This window comes from Anarhichas minor, unplaced genomic scaffold (assembly GCF_050575085.1).
Source record: "Anarhichas minor isolate MPS153535 unplaced genomic scaffold, ASM5057508v1 ptg000040l, whole genome shotgun sequence".
In the NCBI taxonomy this organism is placed as follows: domain Eukaryota; kingdom Metazoa; phylum Chordata; class Actinopteri; order Perciformes; family Anarhichadidae; genus Anarhichas; species Anarhichas minor.
Window position 1 is genome coordinate 13,246,964 of NW_027466486.1, and position 12,774 is coordinate 13,259,737.

At 42.4% G+C, this 12,774-nt stretch overlaps 1 protein-coding gene across 1 annotated transcript in view; it reads left to right on the plus strand.

The window, feature by feature from the left end:
• Nucleotides 1-8,792: 8,792 nt before the first annotated feature.
• LOC142968663 (apoptosis-stimulating of p53 protein 1-like) overlaps nt 8,793-12,774 on the plus strand; it is a 31,713-nt gene continuing 27,731 nt past the window's right edge. Inside the window, exons 1-2 of the mRNA XM_076108638.1 lie at nt 8,793-8,915; nt 11,846-11,993. Of these exons, the coding sequence (XP_075964753.1) occupies nt 8,793-8,915; nt 11,846-11,993 (271 nt within the window). The remainder of the gene's footprint in view (nt 8,916-11,845; nt 11,994-12,774) is intronic.

The window sequence follows — 12,774 nt, forward strand, 5'->3', positions numbered from 1 at the left end:
TGCTGAGCCTGACCTGCCCTCACTTGTGTGTGTGTGTGTGTGTGTGTGTGTGTGTGTCCGTGTCCGTGAGAGGTTGCCTCTGGCCGTGGCACTGCTGTGTGAACGTGGCCGTCAGCGCGGAGTGACAGCATCACATGGAGCCAATTCAAGGTTGATTGGTTTTATTGACTGACCCGACAGCACACACACGCACTAACCTTGAACAAAAGAGCCACAATGGGTGAATGCAGCAAAGGCCCACCACTCCATTGTTTAAATACATATCTGAGGAATAGATGTATCGACAATGTTGCTTTTCATTACGTTTCCTTATTCATGTTCAGGCAGAGAAACGCCTGACTGAGTTTATGCTTCACATCCTGGAGCGGGTTTCCAGGACATTAGAGCGGTGAACTGAGAATAAAAATCCGAATATTCAGGGGGATTTCACGGTCGGAGGGAAGTATAATATTTTATTTGCCTCATCTGTTGAGCACAATCTTCTATAATTGTAGTTAAAGTGTTTTACAGAGTGATAAAACAGTAGAAAATAGATTATAACACTGATACACACAACACACTAATACGAAAGAAATCTTTTCTGGAAAAACTACCCTTTTTTTAAAGTATTGCAGTCCTTGCAGTTTTTCTATATTCCCTACCGAGTGTAAGGTAAAGAGTGTAATGCTGTACTGCAAATGACTCAAACAGACTTCACACTGACCTCCTGCTTGACTGATGTACAGAGAGGATCAGATACCCACTGCTCCTTAGCGGTCAGTGCAGGGAGGTCAAATTCACATGTTTCCATGTTTGGTGGAGTGTTTGTAGCCCCTGTGGACAGTAGAGGGCGATAACGTCCTGCCAAATAGTGAACTTTATAATTGAGTCATTTGCACCTTAGTTCAAATGTAAAAATATGACTTCCTCTATCTTTGAAATGTTTTTTCAGGAGGCGCTGATCAATGAATCCATTTCTGTTCTGAAGGTGGAATGCAGTATGACAATAACTGATGACGTCCTACAGCACAGAGTGTTAGACGAAGACAGCAAAGTTGCTACTGTACTCGCAATGTAATGCTCCATATTATTATGGTTTGTACAATGTCACCTGATCAGTCAGAACACACACACACACACACACACACACAGAGAGAGAGGCCTACACCGTCCTTGGCAGCAGAGGACAGCTCTGTGATAATCTGCTGAATATATGACAGCTGAACATCTCTAAACTCGCTGTAAGCTACACGACACTGTGTGTGTGTGTGTGTGTGTGTGTGTGTGTGTGTGTGCGTGTGTGTTCACTGTCCTGTGGAGTCAAAAACTGCTTTTTTTAATTTGATAAAAACATTTTTAATTACATATGGGGGGGATATAAAGACAAAAACAATTATGGTTAGAAATACATGAGAGTGGTGTGTATTATAGATAAGAAATAGAATATAATTACATGACTTTATACTAAAATCAGCATTCATTTTTATGGGCATGGTGAAAAAAACAGAGCTCATTATTAGGAGTGTGCTTAGAGTCAAATACTGTAAGTTGGAGCACTGAACTGTAACAAATTAGCTGTAGACTACATTTAATAAATCTGTACTACTGAAGGAGGACATGGCTCTTCACACAGCAGCAGGAGGGCGCTCTCGCTCCAAACAAACAGGACTTAGAATCTCCGGAAAATAGTATGGATTTTTATATTGGTGATTGTTCCACCAACTCTTTTTTTTTTTTTGCTGGTACATTTGTTACTGAACCTGGAGGCTATTTATCGCGAGGAGGAGGAGACCGGGGGCAGATGGGAGGGATCACCAGGAGGGTGACCCAGTTCACCCTGCAGACCAAACCGGAGGACCGGCTGCTGAAAGGATGAAATCAGTGAAACATCTGACAGACCAAACTACAACTGGTGTTCCCAGATTTTCCTCACATCCAGTTGTGCTTCCTCTCCCGGTGTAAAACAGCAGACTCAGAGTGTGTGTGAGCGTGTGTGTGTGTGTGTGTGTGTGTGTGTGTGAGAGAGAGGAAGGAAGAGGGAGGGATTGAAAGAGGAAAGTGGAAAGGAGCAGGACTTTTAGTTGTCTAAGCATATGGATATCTGGCTGCGGAGAGAAGAAGAAGAAGAAGAATTTGGATCTATGGAAAATTACCTGATACCAGAGGAAAAGACCGAAAAAGCTCAGTAGAAGAAGAGCGGAGGACAGGAAGGAGGGAAACAACAGGAGGAGAAAGTTACATTTTCTAACGGGACAGGAAGACTGACCAGCAGGAATGTTGCCGGTGAGTTTCCATTAATACAATACACCAAACTTAATATACTTAATAGACAATGTATCGTCTTGGCTGACGTAATCACTGCTAAAGGACTTCAAAGCTGGCTAACGTGACAGTTAGTGAGGGCTTCACCATTAGAGTCAAACACGGTGAACTAAACGGCAAGCTTACGTTGTCCCTTTACTTAATGTCAATTTAGATTTTGAAATGTTCTTTATGAACACGTTTTATACACTTTCTCCAGCTACAATACAAATAAAATAAAACGATTTCTCAAATTAACGGACAGGAACGTAGGGCGCGCGAAACGTTTTCCGAAAGAATGATTTTTTTATTGCACGTGAGTGAAGACGAGAAGCTTTACGGTAATGTGTATTAAATGACGAGAGAAGCAGACGTTTCACCGCCATTAAAACACCGTGATATATTCAGTGTCTGAGCGCTCTGAGCGGCAGCAATTCACCACATTTAGACAGATCAGAACCGGAAGTTGTGCGCTCTACTCTGCAGGGTTTAGGAAGTATTGGAGTTTTTCGTTTTAAGGCTACTTTCAATGGGCAATGGAGGAAGCCATGTGGTTTTAGCTACTTAAATATGTAGCAAACAGCAAAATCCAAATCTGTGCCACAGTTTTAAGATAAATGTCCTAAACTTTGAAACTGCTAGATACCCTGCAAAAGATGTCTGTATGTTTTGTAGCATGTATAGATAGACTACCTTACATACTCTCCATATATTGTTTCTGGCGATGTGTAAATGCTTTGTGGTTTTCACTTGCGTTGCATTACTCCGAAGAGGATACTATCACGTTTATCAATGAGGCTTTTATTTTGAAGGCTCCAATGAGAAGTCTTACTTTTCTTTTGGCTGTCTTGACACAGTGGTGTGTTTGTGTGTGTGTGTGTGTGTGTGTGTGTGTGTGTGTGTGTGTGTGTAGTGCAATTGCTCATCCACAATTGGTCGAAACATTTTTATATTTAGGTCTAGAGTGATGTAATTGCGTATATACATAAACATAGAAATGCTTTCTTGCACTACTACTCAGCCCAAATACTGAAGGCCCTTAAACAATATTGAAATGGCACGTGCGTGAGTTTTAATGACGTTTTCAAATAGTTTTAAAGAGGTTTTATTGATACCTTCCTGGTGAGTAGAAAACGTTAGATCGGTAGATGTTGGTAACATAATGTACATAGAGGCTAAAGTTTGCAAATTGTAACAGTTTATTGTTAAGAAATTTGCGAACCAACTGTAAAATTAGTAAACCATCAGTATTCCTGCTTCCATCCTCGCTCCCTCTTTCTCTCTCACACACACACATACACACACACTGAACTGAAAACACCACAGTGCTTTGTGGCTGGTTCGGGCTGCTGTCAGCTTCGGACAATACACTGAAGATATAGAGATGTGTTTACTGCAGAGAGAGAGAGAGAGAGAACCCTTCTACCTTGACCTTTGACCTCACCCTGAATGTTCTTCCTGGTTCTTTTCATCCTTTTTTCCCAAAGTTCAGGGAGTTTTAGCTTCTACCATAGTGTCCACCATAGCTTTGTGACATTCAGCTCTGACTTCCCTTGTGGAGGTATTTGCCTGAAGCCGCTATCATCAAGTTCACTTCATTATTCAGACTGCTTGGGAAACTGTATCGGCTCCTAAAGCACTTTACGTACGTCTCTCATCTCCGCTTTTGCCTTCACTTCTGCAAACACGGGGTCGCTCCCATGATGGATACAGCAATGTATCACATTTTATTTAGTCTAATACTTTGAATTATGACCAAATAGCTGATAAGTTAATGATATGACTGGCTACCTCACTTTTGTGTTTAATGCTAATTATCAAATGTTAGCATGCTAACGCACAAAACGGTGAGCGACATTATTCCCTCCTAAACATCAGCATGTTGGCATTGTCACTTGGAGTGTGTTAGCATGCCGGTGTTAGCATTTAGCTCAAAGCAGTGCTGTGCTTGTGTTAACAAATGTGTCGCTAACAAGTTTTGCCTCATCGCATTTTAAATTTTAAATTTTACAATTTATGTGGCAGCTGCTACGTTTTGATGGTCTAGTGGTCTGTTGTTACCATGTTATATATCGAAAGGAAACGTTTTAAGCTAACTGAAAATGTTGCACAAATGAATTGATGTCAGTGTATGTGAGCGTGCCCCACCGGGTGTTTGCGCTGTTCATGCTGTTAGCATTGTTAGCTGCTAGCTGCCGGCTCGGCCTTCTCCATGTTGAGAGCCGAGTGGAGGCAATTAGCACGCTCTGAACTTTGTATAGGGCTCGTTTTAAGTGTGTTGTTCCTTTGCAGGGTTTAACACATTTATCCTGCTACTAAATAAATGGTTTCAATAGTTTATAGAACCAGGTTTTGAATTGTTTTGGGCAAATTGGAACTATTTGTTGCTGATTGAGATCGCTGCGGGATTTCTGGGAGGTTGTTCTGGAGACGTAACGAAAAGACGTGATTTGTAGAATGTTTCAAGAAAGTCCATGAGTTGACATGAACGATTCGGAGGCATACCAGGCGAGACGTACTGTATACGTCTTCAGAAGTGTGTTCGTGTTGCTTCTTTCTCAATGAGCTGGAAGCTCGTGCTTCACCGGTCACATGCAGTTCCTATAAAGACAGCGCTGTGTGTGTGTGTGTGTGTGTGTGTGTGTCTGAGTGTGGGCAGTGGGAGCTGGGGTGTCTGAAACACAAATCACCTCCAGCTGTCACTGTGTTCCACTGTGTCTCGCTCACACACACACACACACACACACACACACACACACACACACACACACACACACACACACACACACACTGCCAACAGGGAAGCTGGCCTTTTGTTTGTAATGATGCAGATTTAAGAAGCACATTCACTTCAGAACGTGATCAAAGTATATTCCACCGTTCATCCATCGTGTCTGCTCGTTACAGCCCAGTTCCTAAAGCGTAATTGTAATGTAATATAGACTCTTATTAGCAGGTGTTACTTGAAGCTCCCTCACTGGAACACAGTATGGCGGAGCTATTTTCTCCTCAGTGTGCAATACTTTCCTAATTCTGGTTGATGCACTGCCTGAAATAGGACGTCTTCATGTGTGGCTTTTAAACGGCAGGTGTTTCTTCCACTCCCACACTAGCTGCTCTACCCTCCCATGATGCATCATTAGTGAGAAGACCGTTGTTTGAAATGTCTCCGAAATTAAATTAAGATTGCGTGGGCTTCCACCAGCTGCTCTCAAATACACCTTCCTGATTTGATTTAAGACCACAGAGAGTTCAGGTGAAGCCCAAGATCTTGCAGGAAGAGATGCGATTTATTTTAGGAACTGCAACAAAACACATGGGAAGAGTCGGGACAATGGACTGGACTGGGCAGACATAAGAAGAGTTTGACAGATGGAACGGACTGAAAAGGATAACTGTCCTTGAAAAAACGCTACAGCAGCCTGGACAGCATCCAATCATATCTATTACATAATTCACATTCACACAAAAACAAAGGGAACCTGTAGATATGTCTTCACCACGCATAATCAACCGGATAGGCCTCAGCTCAGACCTGATGAATAAAACAAATTCTACAAATTGAAAGACTTATTGTTGCGAGATGAAATCATGACATCACGTCCTGTCTAGCGTCCTCTTTTACTCAATATACAGTAGTCTCTCATTCAGCATTTCTTTCATCGGGCCTTCCTGGAAAAATGAAGCGTTACTGAATTTACTTTCCGTAATCAAAGACGATGCATACACGTGCTATAAGAAATTGAAACAAAGTTTTCAGTGTTAAAACTACAGCTCTGTAAAACACTTTGAAACCTCCGCTGTGTGAAAACCTCCGCAGCGTTCAGTCGTCTCTGTCCTGCTGTTAGACGCGTGGCTACCTGCAGCCCCTTGACTCACGTCAGTCAAGCAGTGACTTTAGAACGCGATGTTAAAGACATGATGGGTTGTTTGTTAAGGGCAGCTGCTAAAAACAGAAATAATCAACAATCACCATTCTCATCTTCAGTTCCAAGGTAGGATTTTTTAAATGTATTGGCTTTGTTACGCTGTCAACAGGCTTCTGAATGAGGGTTTCTTTTCTTCCGTCTGGAACAGAACCTGGAGGTTTTGGTGTGACTTCAGCCAGCTGTGCTCTGTGTGTGCCGCTGGTGACAGCTGATGAGCATGGTGACATGCCCATGTGACCTTTTAAACACTGTCAGTAGCCGAACCGAGACACACCGTCACCTTATTTTACTGTACAGAAAAAACACAAATGTTCCAAATATAAATGTTTTTTTTTTTTTTTTCAACTATAGAATTTTATATATTTTCTTATTCCTTTACTAGTTTTACTGTTTGAAGTCAGTGTGTGTGTGTGTGTGTGTGTGTGTGTGTGTGTGTGTGTGTGTGTGTGAATCTGACTATCTTTGTCTGTAGTGGGTGGAAGTACAGCACTGTCCCTTTGCAAGAACTTGGAAGAACATTTTGTTTATAAAAATCCCAGTTCTAGCGGAGACACACACACACACACACACACACACACACACTTTTACATGCACACACAAACACTCTCTCTTACAAGGCAGTACTTCTTTATTCCCTCTGAGTACTCACATTACTGTTTTGATATGAATCTCATGATCATTTGTACCCCACTCCTTAATTGTCTAATGATGCTCAAAATGATGCTCAAAAGTGTGTGTGTGTGTGTGTGTGCGTGTGTGTGTGTGTGTGTGTGTGTGTGTGTGTGTGTGTGAGGGAAGAGAAGAGAAGAGAAGAGGAAAGGAAAACCGAGTTTAGGGCGTTGTTTGTTATTGTCGGTGTGTTGAGGAATCCTACAGGTTTTAGTATAATGTTGATATGATGCATGTCTTCTGCTTCTCCTCCCTGCTATCGGTTTTCCTCGGCACTGTCTACTGATTTTCCGTCAATTCCGATAGATACAGCACCGGGATCAATGTTTCTGTTTAGAGCACATGCACCAAGCATGTGACCGTGTGTGTGTGTGTGTGTGTGTGTCTGACAGAGAGCGAGACAGCTCTTCTGCCAACGTACCTTACGTGTCCTTTCTGTGTGTGTGTGTGCAGCCATGCTGCAGTATATCAGTGTAGCCTCTCTCTAATCTCTCCCCTCCAGCATTACCACTGCTGCTTCTGGACAGCCTCACTCCACACCATGCCCAGGCAACACACACACACACACACACACACACACACACACACACAGATATATTTATACTCGAACATTAATGCTGTCAATGTTCAGAAGATGGAGAAGTAATGTTTTCAGGGTTATTTTAGTTACATTCCACAAGTCAGGTCAACACTGGTGGTCATGTCTGTCATTCAGCATATTATTACGGCTTTTTCTTGTTCTTTTACAGTAATTGTATATCTTATATCTGTTAAAGTGCAGTTAAATAAAGTTAGACGTCCTGCTAATTGTTTCCTAAGAAATACTTATCAGGCATAATTATGACATTATTAAATTCAAATAAAAAGCAAATCATTAGTATACAAGTAGAATAAATACAATATGTTAACATGTTCCAGTATTGTGCTGTTAATGATCTTGTGAGTGAGTGTGTTAGTCGTGACCCTGAGCGACCCGGCCGGCTCCAGCCCTGCTGGACGCAGAGCTAAAAAAAATAATGTTTTGGCAACGAAGCGTCTGGGACTTTTTCCAAAGACTCGACAAATCAGTTGTCACATGCTCGAACTTACGTATCATTGTTTGGGAAGTGGAAAATGTTGAGAGGAACACTTTAAGAATAAATCGTTACAGTGATTCAGATTAGATCAGACTAAATGTGTTGTCTTTAGAGCTGCTTACATCAACAAATATTTAAGAAGTGAATCGAAAAATATGGCAAGGTATGCATTTGAGCATGAAAAGTAAAAGAGTAGATATATTCACAACATGTAAAGTTGACATGTTCCTGAAAAAAAATGCAATTATTTAAGGTTAGCCATAATGTTATTTTGTTAGGATGAACACCATAATGAGGAAGTAGTAGACAACTGTAAACTGGGTCAATTGCTCCACCTCTATAGTAGCAAAACAAGTTAATAGCACAGGTCCATGAGGCCTCAAGGCTGACGAGTGAAACCCTCCCACCAGACTCCAATCACTTTAATGTCACACCTGACTACTAACAATAAGAAGAGGAGTGCCTCCATCATACCAGAGGTGGATGGTGTTTATGGACCATATCGTCTTTTCTAATAAAAACCAACATCAGTTTAATATCACGGTCCACTCCCACTAACATCCGTGAAAAGAGTCCCGATTCTCTTTCTTATCATCCTCTCCTCCTCACCCTCTCTCCCGCCCCTCATATTTACTGAAAGGCGACTCCCTCCCTCCCCTCCTCCCTCACTGACACGCGCTCTTATATTTGTATTCCGTACCTCTTGCACTCTGACATTCCAAACACACTCTCTCCCTTCAAAGACGCCACTTTCTCTACCGGACACCACTCAATATCTATCGATACCACACACACACACACACACACACACACACACACTTTGGCTGATGGTTTTCCAATGAAGCGTTTCTTTGCGCTGGTGTTTGAGCGACTGGTGTTTGTGTCGAAGAACCTCAAACTGAGTCAGTGCAGGAAACAGAAGAAGAAGAAGAAGCTCAGAACCAGGGACAGCAAGCCATCGGTGAGCTCCACTTTATTCTGACTCAGACACACTCTATCACTACAGGATGGCTCAAGTTAACATTGTGGTGTCATGCAGTGAGTTTGCTGTTGTTTAGTATCAGGCTGGGGCCACTGTGCCTTAAATGAAAAACACTGTGTTGACATTGCCCCGGAGTAACTAATAAAATGAGCATTGATGTGGTTGTTTGCAGCGACATATTAACTAAGAGAAGAAGAGGCTGTTTGTCTGCATGGAGTCTCACTCTGTTTCTCCCTCTCTAATGCCTAAAATAGCCGGATTCACTCCATTCAGCACCAAGGGGCGATTTAGGAAACCACAACTCAAACTGCCTGTGTGTGTGTGTGTGTGTGTGTGTGTGTGTGTGTGTGTGTGTGTGTGTGTTATTTGATGTGAGTCCTGTCCACTGATAGACAGAAAGAAGTTGTCCTCATTGACAGTTCATCGTGTTCAAATGCACAAAGATCAGAACTAGGTGTACTTGTGACTTACTTTCGCACTTGGTGAAACATTCTTAGATTTGTCATGCATGCATAGAGATGGACAAGTTCAGTCTCATACAGATATGATGTAATAAACCTGTAATATGCCGGTAAGCAACAACATAAGGTCCGGTGCTTTGGAGAATCTGGCCTGCTTTTGACCTATATACAGTAGTCTGGTCTATCTATAGAGGGGTTTTCGGGTGGAATACAGTGTTGTAATCTACACTGTAGTGGCCATGTTGAAAGTCCACAGTGTGGGTGTTGTTAACAGCATGCAGGGCTTCTAACATGATTCAGGAGGAATTACATTCAGCTGCTTCAGGGTAATTTATACCAAAAAATCCCCAAATGCTCCCAATAATAAGGCCAGTTCCTTGCATGGTAGCTTTGCCACTTTTGATGGGTGTGTGTGTGTGTGTGTGTGTGTGTGGGGGGGGGGGGAGAATGAGAAGCAAAATGTCACGTGCTTTGGGTAAAGCGCTGTGTGTGAATGCAGTCCAGTGAAATGTGAAATATCAGAGGGTGTCCGGTTCAGTGATCTCAGGTCGGACCATTTTTCATCTCGCTACGTCTGTAGTTCTGTTACGTTTCCAGAGTTTGAAACTATAGTTGGTCAAATGTCGAGAAACTAGCAAGAGTACGCAACCGAAAAAGCCAGCCCAGCGCTGCCAAGTCTTTCCCAATGAAAGTAGCTCGCAGCACGAGCTCCAAAAGTCGCTGAATCTAGCAAGAAAGTCGCCAAGTCGGCAAAACACTGACAGACATCAGGCCTCCCTCCAAAGCCACTCCCCCAAAAGTATCATTACGAGCAAAAACAACGAACGTGGCTGTTGGTGTACGTTTCCGAAAACTGGGAAAACAACTGATACTGCCTGGACAACTGATACTACTACTACTACTACTACTACTACTACTACTACTACTACTAGACCTCTATGATGGTGCCAGATATGAGAACCAACGGCAAATGACAGTGTGTGCTGCATTCACAGTGACAATTTTGCATCGTGTTTTTAAGGAAATTATGAGTTTCTTGTTGCTATCTGCCTCAAATGAGAAAAAACACCAATGATTTGATGATAAAAAACGCACCTTTCATCTCTGCCGACAGTGAAACAAATGCCGTTTTGTGCCATGTGGAACAGAAACATCACAGGCCTCGTGAGGCCACGATTAGCCGCGCTCCAAATGATGTGTGGACTAGTTAAACCCCCGCTGTGTCTGCGTGTGTGTGTGTGTGTGTGTGTGTGTCTAATCCAAGCTTCAGAGAACTTGTCCCTGCTCAATCCGTCTGCATGTAAACAGAGATTACTTCGCATGATCTGGGACAGGTGTATGGAATACTGTGGATTACTGTTCAGTGTATATTTTAAATGTTAGAGAGAGAGAGAGAGCGAGAGAGAGAGGCCACATTGAGAGAGTCAAAGTGCATCTGTATGTGTGCATGTGTGCCTGCTCCTATCCCAGATTACCCTAAATTTATCTTTTCGACTGACTATCTGACATGACATCACCGGTGACACCGGCAATGACATCACTGGCTGATAACACAGGATGTCCTTTTCTGATTGCTATTTTAATCTTTTGGTTGCAGAATGGGGAGGATTTCAGAAGGGGATCATTGCTACTCAGCTGATACTTTGAAGTCATATATTGCTTTTTCAGATATGCCAAAAAAAATGATAAACCAAAAACATAAAGCTTTATTTTAATAGTGTTGTCATGTGCTATATTATTCTAAACTAAGCTAATTTAAGACTTTAATTAACTTGATTCCTGTACCCAGAGACAAAATCCATTACCTTTTCATTGTATTCAATTTAGATCAGGTTAAGCCTCTGTCCCAAGCCCGGAGGGGACTGCATGTGTGTGTCCGCACTTATTGATAGGTCATTAAAGCTGTGATCAATGTGTTGTTCAGTCAGATGGACGGCTGTATCTGGTTACAAGCAGCTGTCACCGCTGCTTCTTTTACCTTCCCAGAGATCTCAACGGTCACTTCACATTAACATTGTTGTATTTTTGAAGATTCGTGAAGATTTAATTAGATTAAAATTCACATCTGCAGCTCAGCTTTCTTTACTGCTTTCCAGGCCAGGTTGCCTTAAACCTCCTGGATTGAAATGGGCCTCTCCAGATTGGATTTAATGCAGTTTCTGTTGGACTAACACTCTTAACGTATCTTCAACTGTCTGCAGACGTGGTTTATTTGGGCTCATTGTGAAGTGTTCACCTGGATTCTCCACTTCAGTCTGAATGTTGCTTGTTATTGCTGAGATAGGAGCAGGGCTGAGTAATGTATCTGTAGTTATCATTGACGATGTGTTGATTGAGTAAACCGATAGTTAGCCAAGGTAAGTAGTTAGTCATACGTGATTCCAATCAGGTGGTAAACGTTGCAACCTTTCAGGACGTTTATTAACACGCTTGTTTCTGTGGTTCCAGGTGATCCTGACGGTTTACCTCAATGACACCCAGCAGATGCTGACCGAGGTCCCGGTGACTCCGGCTACCAGAGTGATCGACGTTGTCGAATACTGCAAAGAAGCCGGGGAGGGGGAGTGTCACCTGGCCGAAGTATGGAACGGGCATGGTGAGTCCACCCGTGCATCCATCTACACCCATTTACACATTTACACAAGTGAGATCAGTTAAAGGTTGACATTTTGAACGTATTTAAAACAATTAAAACAAGCCAGGAATGATGACAGACAAGAATAATTAAGAAAGGTAAAATAAGATCTTAAGAAAGTGTCTGTCTATGCAGATGATAAGCTATTGTGTATATATATATAAATGACATAGTTCTACATGAGCATTAGCCAACAGACTGCTTGGCGATAATTAGAAGAATTAAACGGATATGATTCTATTGTTGTTGTTTTGCTGTTTTCATCGTAGTCCGACCTGTATTTCCACACACACACACACACACACACACACACGCACACACTCATAATTCATCATTGTGTCCATTACTAATATAATTACTATTGACATCTTCTTGACAGTGCTTTTAGAGTATTTACATGATTATAATCTGGATTTCTATGACAGGATAATCACAGTGTGACTCTGGACTAGATCACCGGCTTTCGAAGCCGACTGTAAACAAAGTCAGACCTGCATCCCGGCCACACCTCGGGGAATCAATTACAGTGCGGACTGTATACACTGCATGCCATTGTGAGCGTGAATAGACCGGTCCATCACAGGCAGAACAGTGGGAGCGACTGTGTCTATTAAAGCGTGGCCCACATTCACTCAATCATAGCTGTTGAAGTAGCGACAGCACAGTGTGTTTGTGCAGCCCTGTGGTGTGACTGACCGGTCAGGAAGGCTATAAATGCCTCTGATGCTATACTGTCTCTGAG